General features: G+C 39.0%; 1 protein-coding gene across 2 annotated transcripts in view; it reads left to right on the top strand.

Moving 5' to 3' along the window:
• The window catches only part of LOC135935526 (uncharacterized), a 75,986-nt gene that overhangs the window by 30,872 nt on the left and 25,367 nt on the right, over nucleotides 1–19,747 (top strand). For both annotated transcript variants that reach the window (XM_065477930.1, XM_065477929.1), the window contains exon 2: nucleotides 17,527–17,669. In XM_065477930.1, the coding sequence (XP_065334002.1) occupies nucleotides 17,577–17,669 (93 nt within the window). In that variant the 5' untranslated portion in view covers nucleotides 17,527–17,576. The remainder of the gene's footprint in view (nucleotides 1–17,526; nucleotides 17,670–19,747) is intronic.

Here is a 19,747-nt window from a genome sequence, read left to right as displayed (position 1 = left end):
AGGTTTCTTAATTAGTGTTTTAGACACTAACTGTTTTTAATTTCAAAATTGATTCGATTTTATCTCAACTTGTTGTTCTTATGAAGAAAATAGAATTGAGCTAATTTTCAAGTATGAGAAAATTCAAATAGGGACGCCTCCTACGTCGGGGGCTCCTGCGGGGCCCCTAGGGGCCCGGCGGCCAAACCCTCAGGGGGTCGGGGGGCTGGTGCGGAAACCGCCCTCAAACCTAATTGATTCGGCAAATCCTTCCACGCCTTGCGTATTAGTATGGTAGAATTTATAATGATCTTGTCCTAAATTTCTGGCACATTATTTAATTTCTTTCTCCACGAGAGTTATAATTATGTTGATATTTTTTCTATATTTTAGTAAAATTAAAATATGAAATATTTATGTCTTTTTTAAGATTGAAAATTTTTTACAGTTTGAACCTTTGCTCCATGGCTTGGCATAAATTAAACGAGCAATAAATACCCAATGAAAGAAAAACTATTTCTCAAGTGCATGTATCTTAAAATAATTTTTCATCACATGTCAGTGTTTAAGGTCATACACGAGCATATGATTCCGCGAGTTGGGGATCAAAGACCTGCCTTTCATCTTTCCGAATCGGCGGATTATGCGTCTCACTGCCTGCTTCGTGAAGATCAAGACGCTCGCTTCCCATTTTATTTATCAATTCAGTCGTTCGGCTCAAAGGGCTCGAGTGGGGATTAGCATCGTTAATAAATCTCCTTGGGCTCCGAGATTCGATTTCTACACCGAGGAGAGGGATCCCATACCCCGGGAGAAAATTTTCGAATTTGCCTTTCAGCCAAAAATATTTTCTGGGAACACTTGTAACGCACGTTCTCTGGCTTGAACGAATTATAATTGGAGAGCGTGTGTACGCGGAGGATGAAGCAAAAATAAAAATATATGCGTGCTCGTCTTTGTCCTCGTGTTCCACTGTCGAGATAAAGAAAGAGGGATGGAAAAAAGGAAGAAAGAGCCGTAAGCGCTTTGGCCCTCTTTTCAGTAGGTGAAACCAATTATTTCGCTTCTCGGTAAACAAATGAGAGCGCGGCAAAAGAATGGTAGATCTTCCACTTGTCTTCTTCCTCTTTTCCGCTCCTCTTCCCGTTTTTCGCAAATTAAAACGACACGACATGCGGTGGACGCTCGACTTACGCAAAAGGGAGGAAAAGAAGTCAAAACTCTTTCTCTAATCAAAAATTCCATCACACGAATCGACGCGTTAACAATGTCAGCCTTTCTTTTTTCAAAACAACTTGTTAAAAAAGAGAAAAAAAACACAAAATAGCTTTTGCAGAGAAGCGCATCTTTTTAGTACGCACATCAAACGTAACGAGACTCTTAAAGGATGCGCAAAATTTTCATTTTCATAAATGTGCCGAAGGGTGAAAAAATAAATTCAGTATTTTCTCATTTTTAAGTCCAAGAAGAGATTTGAACCAATTTTTTTACTAACAATAAGAAGAGCTTTACAAAAATGGAAATATCCGTAAAATTAAATATATTTGAAACAAATTAGTTTTTAATAATTGTTTTTTCATTGCTATATAAAGTGGATAGATAACAATAAAATTAAAAATGAGTTTTTAGTCACAGTACACTTTTGATGAAGGTAAAGAAGATCTCCCTTTTAGTAAAAATACAAATCGGGCCTCTTTTTTCCCCTCAAATTTACAGCTTTTAAACATATTTTGATGCCCCATTTCAGGATGCTAATTTACAGGGATATTAATAATTACAAAATTTAATAAGACATCAAGTAGGGAGACAGTTGCCACCATTACTAACCAACTACTTTAATAAGAAAATGCAGTGCTGCCAATATTAATTTCGGCTACGAACACAATCCTTTTTGGGATTGGTTTGTGTTTTGGAAGCAAGGATTGTTACGTTTTTTTTGCAGTATCAAATATGTGAACACTTTTTATGTGTTTACATTTTTAAATCTTTTTATTTTTCCAGAGAACTGCAACAGAAGTTCCGAATCGTTTCAATTACAGAAGCAAAATTCATGATATTCATGCAGATTTGAAACTTCCGGGTCAAAACTTGGTCGGATTAAAACAAACAGTGGGGAAATTGGCGCCTGTTTGTTTAATTAACGGACTCAGCCTCTTGCTCTCTCCCTTTCGGGCTCTTTAACGCCCGGCTGCTTCATTACTCATTTAGGGGGGGGGGGTGCGTGCGTGGCAAAGCGAGGGACGATAGAGCCTCCACAGGTGCCTCGGTTCTCAAACTAAAACGCACGTTATACCCCGGCGCCGTGGCGAATAATATTCGTTTCGCGGCCAACTTTGGCAATAAGCATCTCACTCCGACGAAAGACACGTTGAATCCGCTTTTTCTGCTCGGATCGTTCACCAAAATGAAGAAAGTGCCAGGTGGAATTACAGACATTCGCCAAGTAAAGCTAAGATGATAAATGATTGAACTCATTTTGGTTTAGTAACTTTCAAGGAGAGTGCCAAAGTGAATATTATAAAGTAACTATAAATGTAATTCTTTTTAATATGTCTGCGGAATACTCATGTCATAATTATGGTAATTTACGGCAGTAATCTTTGAAGAATCAACCATACAAGCAATAAATTTTATTTGTGGTTCTTTATTCAGATTAATGGCAAGGAAAATAAAAAAGCAGTTCTTGGTTGCAAAAATATATAAAGTTTGTGTTAAATTAATTGGTTTTATTTTGGTATAACTTTTGGAAAAGCGTTCAACAGATAAAGATACATGCTCCAAAACAATTAAGATACATTTTTGAGCCACATTCCGTCAAAGCAACAAATTTCTGTCCGGGGGTCGATGGATTTTGATGAATTTTTTTTTGCGGTAATTTGGCCCTAATTGTACTACAATACAATTGAGAAAACTCCGAATTTCCAAATTTTGCGGGTTTTGCGGGCGTTAAAGGGTCAAAATCTGGGAATTTTGAGTACTTCATAACTTTGCTCAGGGTGGTCCTAGAACAAAAATTAAAAAACCCGCAAACTCGTTTTAACAAGACAAACAACTTTTATATTGACCTCAAAGTGGTAGGTCAAAGGTCAAGGTCATAAAAATTGATTTTTTTATTTTGAACTCAAATTTGAAAATGAATATATCGAAATTTTTTATTTTTTTCATGACCATTTTGTAGAGCATAAAAAATTGAGTTAAAAACGTTAAAATTTGGAATGGCGTTTTGCCTCATTTTTTTAATAAAAAATGAAAACTTCGAAAACCCTTGTTTTTCGAGGTTGGTAAAAAACGATGATTGACCAAATCTCGACTTCTAGTCATCCGAATTTAAAAAACCGCATACCGTTAGACTCCTCTCGACGTCCCTAAGTGCATTAAAGGGGTATGAGACCCACCAACCCCCAACCCCCTTTTAACCCCCTAAATAACGTGAAATTTAGAATTTTTCGTCCGTTTCAACACCTTAACACGACGTTGACGAGTAATTGTCTTCTTCAAACCAATTCATTAACTTAGTTCACTCAAAGACGAGTCAAATGAAACTTATTTTTTGTAAATAGGACCACCACAACCTGAGATTCGGGTGCACAAAGATTTTTTTCCAAACGCAAAGCAATAAAATTCTGGATGATCGACCAAATCTCGACTTCTAATCATCTGATTTTGAAAAACCGCATACCGTTAGACTCGTCTTGACATCCCCAAGTGTACTAAAGGGGTATGAGACCCACCAATCCCCAACCCCCATTTAACCCCCTTAATAACGGGAAATTTAGCATTCTTTCGTCCGTTTCAACACCTTAGCACGACGTTGACGAGTAATTGTCTTCTTTAAACCAATTTAGTTACTTATTTCACTTCAATACGAGTCAAACGGTACTTAATTTTTGTAAATAGGACCACCTTTTTGTGTTTTGTTCGAGATTTGGTGCTCACCGAGCATTTTAATGCATCCGCGTCTTAATAAAAAACTTTGTGCCACACAAATATCAGGTTGTAGTGGTCCTATTTTCAAAAATTAAGTATCGTTTGAATCGTTTTGAAGTGAAATAAGTAAATGAATTGGTTTGAAGAAGATAATTACTCGTCAACGTCATGATAAGGTGTTGAAACGACCGAAAAAATGCTAAATTTCACATTATTAAGGGGGCGAAATGGGGGTTGGGGGTTGGTGGGTCTCATACCCCTTTAGTACACTTGGGGATGTCAAGACGAGTCTAACGGTATGCGGTTTTTCAAAATCAGATGATTAGAAGTCGAGATTTGGTCGATCATCCAGAATTTTATTGCTTTGCGTTTGGAAAAAAATCTTTGTGCACCCGAATCTCAGGTTGTGGTGGTCCTATTTACAAAAAATAAGTTTCATTTGACTCGTCTTTGAGTGAACTAAGTTAATGAATTGGTTTGAAGAAGACAATTACTCGTCAACGTCGTGTTAAGGTGTTGAAACGGACGAAAAATTCTAAATTTCACGTTATTTAGGGGGTTAAAAGGGGGTTGGGGGTTGGTGGGTCTCATACCCCTTTAATGCACTTAGGGACGTCGAGAGGAGTCTAACGGTATGCGGTTTTTGAAATTCGGATGACTAGAAGTCGAGATTTGGTCAATCATCGTTTTTTACCAACCTCGAAAAACAAGGGTTTTCGAAGTTTTCATTTTTTATTAAAAAAATGAGGCAAAACGCCATTCCAAATTTTAACGTTTTTAACTCAATTTTTTATGCTCTACAAAATGGTCATGAAAAAAATAAAAAATTTCGATATATTCATTTTCAAATTTGAGTTCAAAATAAAAAAATCAATTTTTATGACCTTGACCTTTGACCTACCACTTTGAGATCAATATAAAAGTTGTTTGTCTTGTTAAAACGAGTTTGCGGGTTTTTTAATTTTTGTTCTAGGTCCACCCTGAGCAAAGTTATGAAGTACTCAAAATTCCCAGATTTTGACCCTTTAACGCCCGCAAAACCCGCAAAAATTGGAAAGTCGGAGTTTTCTCAATTGTATTGTAGTACAATTAGGGCCAAATTACCGCAAAAAAAAATTCATCAAAATCCATCGACCCCCGGACAGAAATTTGTTGCTTTGACGGAATGTGGCTCTTTTATTGAATGTTTCTAAGCGTTTTTTACCACATCTGGCTTCGCAGTTTATTTATATTCAACATCAAAGTCCATTCTCATAATAAGCAAGTGAGGGAAATATGAAATTACAGCAAAATTGCATCAAACTAGTAAATTAAAATTGGCATCATCCATATCTGTCTATTGGAGGTTTCTTGCACTATCAGGACTTAAATATCCAAATATCCGATTACATAAATGAAATATAATCATGAAATCTCGTTAGTGCACACATGCAATCGGTGCAACAAATTAAAGTCAAGCTTCATATGGGTCAACAATTAAGAACATTTTGCATTGTTGGCTATCGCAAGTGGATCGTTGAGGTTTTTTGGTAATTTAACAAATGTTTAACTCTACAGTGTTCAATAATGAAATCAGGTGCAGCAAAATTTCTTAACAAAGTGAACGGTATTTATCATTGAATTTTTCGCTTCATTACAATTCCTCTCGTCGCGCTCTATCCAACGGTGTACGGATTTCAAGAATAGGTTAAAGGAAATTTTCTAATATTTTTTCAGCACAGGTTCACTTTGTCATTCGTCTATCGTGACTTTTTTCTAGAATATTCGTAATGCTAGGATGAGACCTAGACAATCCATCAGAATTGATTTTCATGCATATTCAGCTTCGGATGCAGCTTCATCTTCCGGTGATGCGTCATTGGCCTGAGTAAGTCTCATTCCGGCTGAATAATTGATTATGCAGGCTGCCGGTGTGAAGCACCGGTGGTGAATAAGTGCCGAGTTGAAAGTCATCGGATGCGGCGGCAGCGGGAGGACGAGTGCGATTCATCTCTCGCTGCTGGAACGCGTCATAAAAATCGCGGGGAAGAATGATGTTGGCGCAAAATATTTTATTAAAGCTCACTCGGCACACAGGGAAACAGTAGAAAAAGCGGCTTGAGTTACGTCATTTGCACGGAAAGGGTTGGCCGGGGAGGTGTGTCTCTTCTAATCGCATTATCCGGCCTAATTAGCCGGCTCGCAACCTCCCAGCCAGCCAGCCGCGAGGAGCTGCGTGTAATTTAAACCTTCAAGATTAGCTCCACGTAGCCCTTCGTTGCGAATGACGCTAGCTCGCCAGGAAATTCGAGCGGGCGGATTTTTTCCTGAAACGAGGATAGACCGAATCAGATTTAAATTTAAACGGGTGGATGTTGTTTGTTTTTTTTCCCCCAAAGGGACCGTTTTGAGAGATTAAACAATCAGAAATACCTATTTCGTCAAACGTAAGTTTGCTTTTCTTAAATTTGTTCTCATTCTTTTTTTAATTCAATTCCAGATTGATTTTCAACTGGATCCATCGGTTTGAAATTATAACGCTACTTTCTTTAGGTTGCATGAACATTTCCATTGTTTTGATAATCAAAATGGTTCCTTTTAACCTTGAGGCATATATTTTGCCATTATTTCCCCATACCCTGAGCTAAAATTTTACGTCAATATCTGTGACAGTTCTGCTTTCTAGCGTTGTGATTTTTTCATCCCCCGAATTGAGTTTTACGCTTTGCTCGGTCTTCATCAAGCGTGAAGCGAATGAGCCGTGAGAAAGGCAAGCATATGGCGCCTGAGAGCGAGTGGGGCGGTCGAAATAGTCGAGTGGCCGTGCAGCCACTTGCGATCGTCGGCCAATTTATCCCGAGGCCGCGTGGTCTGCAAGTGTATGATGCAGTCCAGCAATAACTGGGTCACCAAAAGCAGCGTTTAATCACTGCACAAACATTACGGATGTACGTATAATGGGTTTAATGCATGTTGTGCCGCAGAGAGTGTGTTTGTGCAGCACCGCCACTCGGCGGAATTAATGTTGTGTATGTGTATACTTGGGCCGGTTGTTAAACCAATAAAATGCGAGTGCATGCCGAATTAAAATTGGATTCCGCTAATGGACCGCCGTCGGTGGCCGTGAGCTGCATCCCCACGCACCGCATCGATTTTGATCCGCGCCTTTTTTTGCCCAGCCGGTATGAGCTGTTCAAATCTGCCTCGTCAACTGGAAAATATGCCACCAGCCGCATTGCCGAGCTGAAAATTTGCCTTTGGGATTTGATCAGTGACAGCAGCGTTCGACGCCGCGCTTGAAATGAAAATCTGATTATACACCGAGCACAACTTTACGCTACTTTAGCCACTTTCATTACGTTTGGCTCGGTTCAGTACTCTTCCTTTCTGCTCTGTTTTCCATTTAGCTTATTTTCCACTGAGTTAACTCATAATTTCTTGCAACTTAAAATCATAATATTTTATTTGAAGACCGAATGCTATTTTGGCTCTCCGGTCTTCAAAAATTTAGATCCCTTTTACGGTGTTTAAGCTCATTTCTGCTGATTATGAGTCTAAAATTGGTTGACATCTAGAAGCAGGTCAAATTCTAATTTACAAACACTGGAAATGGGTAAGAAAGAAATGGAGACTCTCCCCTTATTCCAAACATGCAGCATTTAAACTTCTTTTCTCTTCAACATGTAACATATTTTCTCGTGGATAGATAAATATTTTAAATAATTAAAATCATTTACATATTTCTTTTTATATATATTATTATGTTCCAGTGTTACAAAAATCATTAAATTCCATCTCACGCAAATAATATTTTTCTATTTAGCTACGCTTGTTTACTGCCATCTTAGTGCAAGATTTACCCGTTGGTTTTTGAAGATCACAAATAACCATTGAGACACTAATTTAAAACAGTAGTTAGTGAGGTTGACTGTACCAGAAAAATACTACACATTTCATAATTTTACGTTTTTTTTCTCTTCGATCCAAAATGCCACACTTGATTTAAACTTACCCTCGTTGGCAGTGTTCCCGACCTTTCGTGTTCATATAAAAAATCCTCGTTAGTCTTTCTGTCAAGCTAGTTCACGAGCCCATTCCGGCGCAAAAGTTGCCGAACACGTGCGTGCCGACCCGTAAAAACTTTTATTTTAACGCGGCGCGCAGAAACATCAAAAAATTAGTGCTCCTCTCGCATATGCAACCGGCGCGTCCCAGCCAATAAAATCCGGCTTGCGTCAGCCTACGCGGCAGCGCTTTTATTGTTAACTTCCGATTGGCCTCTCCCCGATAGCTTTTCTATATGGTTTTCGTTCTCTCTCCTAATAGAGTCGTGATTGATTTTCCGTCGTCAGAACGCCAGTCTGCCGAACCAAGAGGGCCGACAAATCAAGAAGAATGGCGCAGCGGGAGGCTTAATGGCGGATCGCTGGCCAGCGTCAAACACGGACGCTTTTTCACCTCGACGCGAGCAACAGGAGATGGAATCAAAAGAAAAGCCGGAGTGGCTTTCACACGTTTGGATCTGCTTTTAAGGGAAATTCGCCACTTTGGTACCGATGGAGACAACTGAATGGAATGAGAAATAAAATATGAAATGGACCGAGATTAACATTTTCCAACCAAAGATCGATCAAATGAATTGTGCTGATTTTGATGCTGGAAATTTTACGAGCGAACTGTTCGCTCTTTTCGTTTTGAAATGACTTAACGATAATTGTGCTAATTATCATACGTTTAACCATAAATTATTTATCCTATTTTGCTTTAAAAAACCGGAAGTCAGACCTATTTTAATCATCATATTAGAGGCAGCTATAGAAAATTAAAAAATGGTTTACTCCTCCAGCTAGGAGTGAATACTGCGAGGAAATTAATTAAATAAATGAAAGATCAAATAATTCATTAAAGTTGCAATTATATTTTATATTCCTCTTTTCGTGTCGTTTTTTGTTAAATTTTCTAATATTTTTTCGGACGCCAATCCAATTCCAATACCACAAAAAGATTATATCTAAATGTTAGTATGGTCCTATTTTATCTACGAGAAAAGCTGACTGCCTGAAAGCTAAGAGTTTTTTGGTTAACAAAAATGTCAAAAATAAAATGTTTCGATACAAATTCCAGGCTAAGCTAAGGGCAAAAATACCGAATGCAATTTTTAAATCAAAACAAATTAAATGTTTGGAGCGCCTTTATTTTGACCCAACACTATATATATATATATTCCTTTTTTCTTTTTTCAAGTAGCCATCGGCCATTGCTATATATGACAGTGTACATATTATTTTTAAAGGGAGACATAATCAACGTGGAAAACATTGACTTTGAGTGAAATGCGAATCCATTTGAAATGACGCATTTCCTTTCCATTTTCCGCCAGTTTACAGGCCATAACAGAGTTGAACAGAGGACGGAGCACTCCGTGATATCCACCGCGCGGTCTAAAAGTTTGATGAGACGAAAACGAAGCAATCAAAAGTGGAGCCAAAAGAGCAAACAAGTAATAAGTGCGCTGCAAAATTCACACTCGCGGCCGGAAAACAATATAAATTAATGTGCCAGCCGGCGGAGGGACTCGCGGCCAGACCTCCGCATTCGATCAATGCCACGAGCAATTGGGAAAACAACAAGCTCCGCTCCGTTTTCTTCTACTTCTTTGCATGTCGAGCGGCGAGTATGCAAATGACGAGAACAGCGTTTTTGCCAGATTCTGCTGACATAATGTGAGTTGAGCACAGCAGTCTCATCTTGCAAAAAGCGGATATATACGAAAAGCCGACGGCTGCAGCCAATTATTTCGGCAAATCCCCCGCGTCAGCCGCAATTAGCACTTAGTGCTGGCCGCAAAAAGCGAATTATGCACTTTTTCCCGTTGAGATCCACTCTACTATGATTTGAATAAGCACCCCTCGTTAAAAAGCGTTGGGTTTTCGATGACTCTGCACAGGAACAGACTCCAAATCCATATTGGTTTTAAATATATGAGATCGTTAAAATTGTATTAATACGCTTGATATTGAGACTGATTTAAGCATTTGAAAAATGAATCAATGAATTATTTATAGCTAATACCTTTTTTCTGCGGTAGTCATTCTGTATTTCTCATTTCTTATCTATCTATTTAAGTAGAAGATTTTTAAATAAATTTATAAACAAATCATTAAATTTGATAGAATTTTATGAATATGTTACAGAATTGCAGATTAAGAAACGAACCAAAATCAACTCCCTTTTTCCTTGAAAGCCTTCGCAAAGATGAATTTATTTCACCAGTTCAATCTCATTGACCTTTGGTTGTGTAAATTGATTTTAAAATTTATCGAGGATTTTAATAAATAATTGAAAAATTCCGACTTGGTGTTCGGAGAACGACTACAAGGACGCCTCTATTTCTGTTCTTTCATACCTAAAGATCTTAAAGCTGCTTACAATAAATATTCATAATGAATTCTCAGCTCATTCTATTTCAATATTTAGATCATAGCAGAGTATTTTATCTCTCAACAGAAACGCTTATGAGAAAGCTATGAGGGAATACGCAGTGCAATATTTGCGGAATTCAATCGGCGCGCGTGGCAAACACGGCCCGAGGGTGGAAGAGCGTATCAGGTGGAGCTGAGCCGAGGACAAGCAGGGCGCGTTTGCCCCGAGTCAGGAAGGAAGCCGAAGAATAAATAGAGCACACGTTTGTGACGTCAGCCGGGAGACAGGGCAAACCAAACACACGCGCAGTGATACTCTCCCTCGCGTCGAACGCACCTCCACTGCCGCAAAATGTGCACCGCGGATGATGTCCGTGTTGCGCCCCGAAAGCGACACGAGGTTGCGGACGCGATAAACTCTAACCAATAGTAAAATGCTCATCTGAATGAAGCGAATAACTTTTTGCCCAAGTTATCAAAATGTTGTTCAAGCTCAATGACTTTTTGGGAGACGAGAATATAACGAAATGATCTATTTTTCAGCACGAGTCGATGAAATAATAAGGAAAATTAAATCAGGTTTTCTCAGAGAGAAAGGCAGCCCCTGCTTTAGCCATTATATCTGGTAACGAGGCGTGTATATGCGCCTATTCAACGCAAACGAATAACAATTTAGACAGAACACACCGCAAGGGACGAGCCTCGTGGTCCTGTGAAGGACCGCTGTTGCCCAGCACCGAGGCCTTTGTTTGTTTGTCCCGTGATAAATTCACGCAAGCTGGAGAGGTGTAATCCAGCGAAGTGTATACCAAATGAGCCATTATTGCGAGCGGGTTAAATTTATGCATCCAGTCCGCACTTGACTCCTAAACCTTGCTTAGATTCTAACATTGCAAGCAATACGAGCCAACAGCTTGGGTTTCTCTTGATGTGCAAATAAAATTATTTTAGAAGGGTGGTGAAAATTCAAAAATGTTTTTTATTATCACCTTTAAACGTTATTTTTAAATCAATGTAGAGAAATTGTAAATTAAAAATGAAACATCAATGGTAATAAATTTTTATATAAATTTAAAAAGTAATTCCGGTAATTCCATATTTTTAAACTATTAATAAATATTACATGGCTTATTGGATTCTATATATTTATCGTTTCGCGTGCACAACAAGCACATCCAATGTGCGTTTCCCGGTGTTTAATACGTGCGTATGTATGTATATCGAGACGCCAAGCTCCCTTCTCTTTTCAGCCCGACGTGGTCCGCGAGCGTTGCCTTGACAACATCTCGAGCGACGGGGTAAAAAAATGCAAATTTGCCCGCTCCACCAGGCATTTTATTTGCCCCTTTTACCCTTTTGATGGCACGTTTTTCGACTCCCGGCGGGCAACAAACGGCATCGAACGAGCTTGTTTATATCGCGTATCGTATCTCAGCCGGCTTAAATGCAAGATCGGTCTGCAACAATCCATGCAAGGCCAATTCCACCGAGGCAGCGCACCAGAAATAGAGCAGGCCAATTTCGGTAAAAGCAATATAAAAGTATTGACTCGCTTATTGATTGCGGCCACTCACACGAACTCGATTATTATACCGCCGCTTTTCATAACTGCCGAAACTGAAATGCATCATTGAACACAGCACGGATGATATTGCTCGTGAAAACCAATATTTTGCCTCGAAAATTTCAATGTCAGCGATCACTCTTTGTTTTTACGAGATAGAAAATTGACTGATGATTGATTGACGAGAGCTGTTTCATGGCACAAAAAATATTTTGATAGGCTACAAAAAATTCGTTTCCATAAATAAAACGAATTGAAAATTTGATAAAATTATGCGTACACACAACTCTTGAACCTGATTGAAGATCAAGTTTTGCAGAATTTTGCTTCTCTTCAACATTTTTAAACATGTTACTGGTCACATATCTCATTATTTGATTCATAATTAAATATGTCCAATTAACACAGAGAGGATAGTCAGAAAAGGCACAACGAGTGAGACATATCTATCTAGAAAAACAAATTGTTTTACTTTGCTCGATAAATTTCTCGTTCTTTCTTCGGTGCAATTAAAAAGTTCCTCTTATTTCTTCATTTCTCCTAATCGTTTAATGATCATTGTTTGAACACAAATAATTTATTGCTTTACTCGCTTTGCTGTTAATTGTTTAGAGATAACACTACATGCTGTCTTCTTCCTGCAAACTATGTTGTTAAATAAACCAACTTTTATGAAAAAAAACTTCCTGGCAGATCTCACCAGGAAAAAAACACTCGCGCGCTGTTAAAAACGCGCCGAGAGCAGCGTCCTACTTAGAAGGCAAGGCAATAATAACGGCGAGATAACCTCCTGCTGGCGTCGGCAAAAGTCCGCGAGTTGGGAGTCGGGACGCAAACTCTGGTTCCATTAATTATCGGTTGTTTACTCAAAGGAGCGGATAATGAGAGTCGACCCGATAGGCTGTCATGTGTACAGCCATCGATCCCTGCTTTTACCCGCGAGATGCTAACAAAGGATAATTCGCCAACGAGCAACCTGCTGCTCCTCGGGTTTCCCCTGCCGCAACTGCTCCTTTCCATCGCCCGCCGCTCACAGGTGATCCGTCCCCCGACGCACGTCAAATTCGCCATCGATTCGCCTGTTTGTCGGCGATGACCTATTTTCATAGGAGAGGACATCCGACACCTTTAAAAATTCATAATGCACACACGTTCACACACCGCTGATGAATCGGTCTCTAACTAGCCGTGCTTATTAATCTCTCTGCCCCAAGACAAATATATCGAATTCCTATTGCGGAATCATCAATCGATGTTGATCTAAATAACTTTTGAAATGCGCTGATGTCTTATTGGCAACAATTAAAAAAGTGTTGAACGAATCACATCACAGGAAGGATAACTTTTAATTAACGTCTACTGGCAATACTCAAGAGAAGATATGTAAAAAAGGGACAGCTGTTTCGGCAAATCAGAAAGTATAAAAATTATTACTAGCTTTAAAAAAAGAGTTTGAGCATTTCAAATGTATTTTTAGTTTCTTAAAAAGTTATCTACAGCCCCTAAATGGGACAGAAAGCTCATGAATTAGGGATACAACCAGCAGCTGGAACTACTAGAGCAGCACATTTCTAGATGTTTCCCAAAATTGAAGCAGCAATTTAAGCGTTTGTTTCGATTCTTTAGCCGAATGAAACGGCTTTGGGTTTGGAAGTTTAGAACAATTTTAAAATATGTTTCAAAATTGCTTGCTTTTTAACAGTTCCGAGTGAAGCTTTGAAACATAAGTCGAGACGACCAACTTAAATTCACTGCTTTATTTATGATAAATATCGATCTGGAGCGATTAAATCAATTGCGAAAGCTCATTAATTTTATCACCTTTGTGACTGGTTGAATGATGCTCATTTTCTATTCATAGACCGATAAAATGGAGTCGAGAATAGAAAAATTCCGTGTTTGGCGGCTGGGTTGGATTCACACCTGTGTGGCACGGGTAATGTCATTTTAAACGCGACGTGCACTCCATCAGAAGCGTAATTGATGGCCAGTGTGCTCGTCCTCTGGCAGCGACTCAAGGTCGGTAATTTTATCGATTCGGCATATTATCCTAGTAATGACTCGGGGGCTGCAAAACCGTAGCTTTTTCCTCTAAAAGCCGCAGAGATGAGAAAGCAGCGCCGGGCGGGCCACACATACTACGGGCCAAATTGCTACCGCGCGCCAGAGACAATTTCGTTCGGCCGTTCCATTTTGCCGGCGCAGATTTTGCGCGCGCGGATAATCCACTTAATCCCCGTTCGCACACAACAAGGACCACGGTCAACACGCCACTCCCAAGGAAAAGAAATCTTTTGAGACGACTCAAGCAGCCGTTGATTGAGTTGTGGCCTAGGATTTTGTGTGCTATGACGAAAAAAGGGCTCATGTGCCGTGTAATTCGTTCAGCTGGACACAAATCGAAACTCACCCATCAGACGTGTAAAACAAAAATCAACGTCTGTGGGAAGTTTTACAAATTTTGAGGTTTGTTAATTATCTCTGTCAATAAGTATAAAAACATAATAGATTCATGAATTGCTTACAGCTTTGAGCTTTAAGTCATTTAAATTAATATCAAGCTGTTTGTCTTGTGATTAAAAATAAAATTATAAGAAGGCACCAAGAATAATATAAATTTCTGCATTTCTGATTTTGTGTGTCAAAATCAATGGATATAATTTTTTTATTTGTCACCCTTCACATTTCTTAATTGAGATCATTCTGATTGATTGTAAAAATGTATTGTTGTAAAAGATTTTAATAAATTGTCAAAAGAATGTAAGAGCAGCTTTTTATGTGTAAAGATAGCTTTTTATTTTTTCATATATATTTAGAAATATAAAATAGGCGTACACTGTGCGGTCAAAATATAACCCTTTCATGGCATCAAATATGTTTGACAAACTTTCCCATCTTACTAAGAAAAACTAGCTTAAAATTGAAAATTGGCCATCTTCCCTTTTTCTCGCTGTAGACTTCTTATATGACTTGCGGCTAGATGGCTATATTTGTACGCAAAAGTTGAAACAGATAAATCGCTGGCCTCTGTCTGTGACAGTCCTACTTTGTCCGAATGCAACTCAAGAAAAGTGACGTTTCCATCGCGCCAACAAACTTTGCACAGCAAAGACGCGCGCTGCTCGTTCCAGATTTTGCGCATACCTATGGCAACAATTTCGTAAGATAAACAACATGTCAAATTTAATAATAGTTCAAGAGCTGACTGACTGAGTTGCGTCTATGCACGCCGTGTACATTTCACACTCACCTCTCTGTTCTGTTCCGAAGACAAACAAACAAGCCTCTCCATTTTCCATTTGGCTGCAGCAAGTCACTCTCTTATTATTTCTCCACTTGTACTCTCGGGAGCTCGCATAAATATACACGCACACATCTCCTGGCAACACTCGGCAGAGCCAGAACCTTGAATCGCAACAACACAAATAAATAAGTAATAATGCTCTCGCGCACAAACGAGACTCGAAAGACACTCACAGCAAAATTAATATATTTCTTTTAAAGGCTTTGTCAAATTTTGTTTCCAAATGTGCACTGTGTCGGAATTTGAATTTTAAATAGTAATAATTAATATAGCACTTTAGGAAATATTTCTCCTGCCTGTAAAAAACCTTGTGAACAAGGATCAACCTAAACATTATAATGACGTCCCAAAACCTCTGATGTCCTAATTGTTTTTTATTTTGCTCATGACTATAAAAAAACTTTTTTAACCCCTTTTAAATATATTACAGCACCTCAGGTGTAAGATGGTCATCTACCAGAAAGAAAAAAATTGAATCAACTAAATCAATATTGAATTTCATGTGCTACAAAGCTTTGTAATTTGAGTTGAAAGCGCCGCACGTGCCCGTCGCACAGCAACCTCTTCGATTTTTCGCTCAATTTATATGCAAAATTATAGGTACACTGTAGAACATTTTTTATACAACGTACACATATATTATGGACGTCATCGATCTGTCGTTTTACCATTTTCCCCCACCAGAACTGAAAACCGAAATTTCAGATAGCTTTTAACAACTGCTGCCGGAGATGAGAGCGATTGTGACAACAGTCGGGAAATGAGAATTCGCGTGCTCAAGCACCTCTCTCCCCCATCGCGCAGCAGCAGCAGGCAGTGTTTCGCCAAATTTGCCTTCTGGGCCGCAGCATTGTGCAAATTACTTTGCTGGCGAAAAAAGTGCGGTGCATTCCCAAGCGAATGCTTTCGCAACTCAAGACCACTTTTTATATATGTATATAGAACCGTTTAATATGCAAACTCTATTCTTTTCCGCAAAAACAACAAGCAACTTTTAGTTTTATTGGATTTGGTGATTCGGGACTTGCATGTCTCTCTTTTTTGCTTCAAATCACGAATCAAACTTCTGCTGTTTATGCCAGAGGGACATGCAAGATAGTAAACTAGCGCAAAGTTTTGTTTTTAATTACATATAATATATCAACAGAGGATATTTATTTCAACTAATTGCTTGACATCAAATTTCAATTGGCTGCGGAAAACTGCCAACGTTTCATAATTTTAATAGGTTCATTCACCCTAGGGGCAGAAAATCTGGGCAATATTTTCTTCTGGGGTGTGTAAGCAGTCCATTATTCACGTCCCTGCGTCTTTTTGTCCGGCCTCCGCATCCGCATAAAGCCTTGAAGAGCAGACATGCACGTCGAGATAAAATATTTCCAGATCAGTCGCTCTTTCTGTGCGCGCGCGAGAGCGTGTGTGTTACACAATTTGCATAGTCGCGTTTCGAATCTACTTACATGTCAAGTGGCTGCGGCGTACGTGTGTGTGTGTGGGTTCGAATGCACGGTTATTGTTGCCCCTTTTTGCTGAAAGGCCAGATGGAATTTTATGAATAAGTTGCATGCTGGAGCGCAGGCAGCCAGGCGAAGCGGATATGGAATATCAGAAGCGAAAAACGACGGAGATGAAATAAAAAGAGAGGCAGCACAGAGAAGTTGTTGGAAATGGCTTTTCAACTGCCTAAGAATAGACAGAACTCTTAAACTCGAGAAACGGTGATTTTAGTACTACACGGAAGCAAAAAAATCAACAGCCAAGCAGTGAATGCTCGATTTTATACCATTTTGATAAAAGAGGTGGTATTACCTCAAGAGCGATATATTAATCATGATCTCCAAATTCCGTTTTCAATAGTAAGAAATAAATTATTGATTATTGAGTGTTCCAATCAGTTAAAAAATTGCGCTCTGGATAGTTTAAAAACAAAATATCACATTATTGACTAAAAAAATGTTCAATTTTGACGATACTAAAAATTTATTTACTACTTTTAAACTCATATCTCTCCATAATTGGTTTGTTCATATCGATATTATATTAAACAAATTCTCTACAGTTTAAACACAGCAACCAAAATTTTTAAGGAAAATAATAAAATTTACGACCATTTGAGGAGGACGGGAGTCTCTATATATTGACATATAATTTTACGCTCACTCCACATTTTACGAGCGTAAAAAGGGGTAAAAATGCTGCCGCACAAGGGTGCCTCTTTCTTCTCTTGTGCTCTCGTCTCTCGAGCCTGTTCTAAGTGGAAAAATGTGCAAGGCTTGATGCGCGCAGCCGGCTGGAGCTCGGCTTGCTGTCTCTGCTGCTCCGTTTGCATGTAAATTCTGTGCTTGTTGCAGTCGGCGATGAGAACCGGGAGGCTGCGCTTCGGAGCCCTCCTCTGAGTGCCATGCTGGCTCTGGCCGTGCCGCTCACGGTCATCAGCGTCTTCGGACTCCTGCTCAATGGATACATCCTGCTCGTGGTCGTGCTCACAAAACAGGTAAGCTTCTCACTTTATCTCGGCCTCAAAGCAGGTGCTGACAGGAAATGTTGTAAGTCTTTAGCGGTGAAAAGTGAAAATTTATCTTAAAATGATTAAAATGGCAGAGATCAGGATATTAAGAAGTACGAATTTGTATATAAGAAACACCAGTGCGTACATAGCTTTATATTTTTCTTGCTGACTAACTTTTAGTCAGGATTATTTTCAAATATAGTCCGATGCAAAAACAAATTATTGGAAAATCATATCTTTTGTGCGTGATATATCCCTCATATTTACCACTTTTAATTTTGTAGCTGGAAATATATTATATTTTTACAAATCGATATTTTTAAACAATTCAGCAATATTCGATTATTTTTTCTTAATTGCACACGCATTATTTACAAATTGGTTTAATCCAGGCACGTCAATTCATTAAGCAGAAAATTCGAAAGATCAAAAGGCTCTTATATTGATTTTTAAGTTTGTATTCAGACCTCCATAGAAAATAAATTAAATTTTCATAGTTTACTAAACAAATGCACGTACTTTGAAAAATATTGGATCACCCGCCAAAAAAATATGCAATGCTGTGGAGAAAATGCTGGTTCTCTCTTCTCCTTGGTAATGCATCGCGATCATATTAAAAAATAAAATATGATCTCTTCGTGCGTGATCTAAGTTATCCTCCTTTTATAAAATTCTACCATTAAATATGTAATTTTATACTTGCATGTTCTTGCCAACAGTGGCGACATTAATGAGATGGTTTTAGAGGATTATAAAGCAACCTTAATCTGATGTGATGCAAAAACTGTTGCAACTTAAACCATTATTATGACGTAAATATAAAATTAAATCAAACTTTGTACAAAATCCAATCATATTGGAAATCAGAACAAGTCAAAATCAACTTTAATTCGCGCGAAACCATGCGCAGGCGACTTACTCCAAAATTGCCTCGTCGCTGCCATGTTCCTCATTTGAAGCAAAATCTTAATCATTACTTTGCTTGTAAAGAAATAAAAATTCAAAGCTCTATAATCTAACATAACCTTATTGTTCATTATATTTGTTTTTAAAAGGCTTAAATTACTACTTGTAAAGAAGGCAGTTATCTCACCTTTCCAGTTTTTCTGGCTAAAAACCTCATCGTTTTTCCAAATCTAAAATAGAATAAAAAATATCACAATTTTTGCTTTAAATTTTTATTTTAGAGTTGTTAAGTATTTTTACGTATTATTGTGGCCTCTGTTTCCTTTTCAACGAGACTGAAGAACTTTAAACCCTTTTATTTATCCGCTGGGATGGGATGGAGGGGGCTTTTTGCAATTGCGGGAAAGAGCCGAAATTCAACATTGTGCCGTTCGGGCATTGTGTGCTGAATAGCGACGCATTACAGCCCGCTTATACCCGAGGGTGGCAGCGTACGGCATCGCATTGACTGCTGCGAGATAGTAAGGAGTTTACACAAATAAGGTTACAAAGCAAGCAGCACCAGCAGCAGCCGGCGATTGAAAGCGGCTTTGCAAACGCGCGCACGGGTCGGGGCGACTGATCCAATTTTGCAAACGACGCCGATTCATCCCCCATCAGCAGCCGAGCCGAGAGACGCAACAGATGATTTGGTCTCGTCAGTCCTTGTGCTGCCGCTGCTGGAAATTGCATTCAACAATTGTTAGCCGCGCCGGCCGAGCGAAACGAGTCGCGCGAACACACACGCAGGAGACTGTTGTCGATATAATTCTCGCATAATCCCTCCTGGGAGCGAATCCACTTATCCCCAGCGCCTTTCTTTTCCTCCAGACTGGCGAAAAGACGCCCCGGGAGGCTGTGACGTCTGCCAACACGTCACGTTTTTCCTCCCTCACTTGCAACGTGGCTCGCTCGAGGAGCAAATTTCGGCGCAAATACGTTCTTGCAGAAAGTCTGTCTGACGAGGAGACAAGACCAAATCGATTAAGCGTTTCCGATTTCAAATGAAGCACCAGCCTTTTCACAATTTAGGAAACTTTTGCTTTAGATAGATGCGTTCGTTTTGAATGATTTCTTTAAAATTCACGAATTTAACACTGATTAGTTTTTTTAAGGAA

Source organism: Cloeon dipterum, chromosome 2, assembly GCF_949628265.1.
Source record: "Cloeon dipterum chromosome 2, ieCloDipt1.1, whole genome shotgun sequence".
In the NCBI taxonomy this organism is placed as follows: domain Eukaryota; kingdom Metazoa; phylum Arthropoda; class Insecta; order Ephemeroptera; family Baetidae; genus Cloeon; species Cloeon dipterum.
This window is presented reverse-complemented; position numbering and strand designations above follow the sequence as displayed.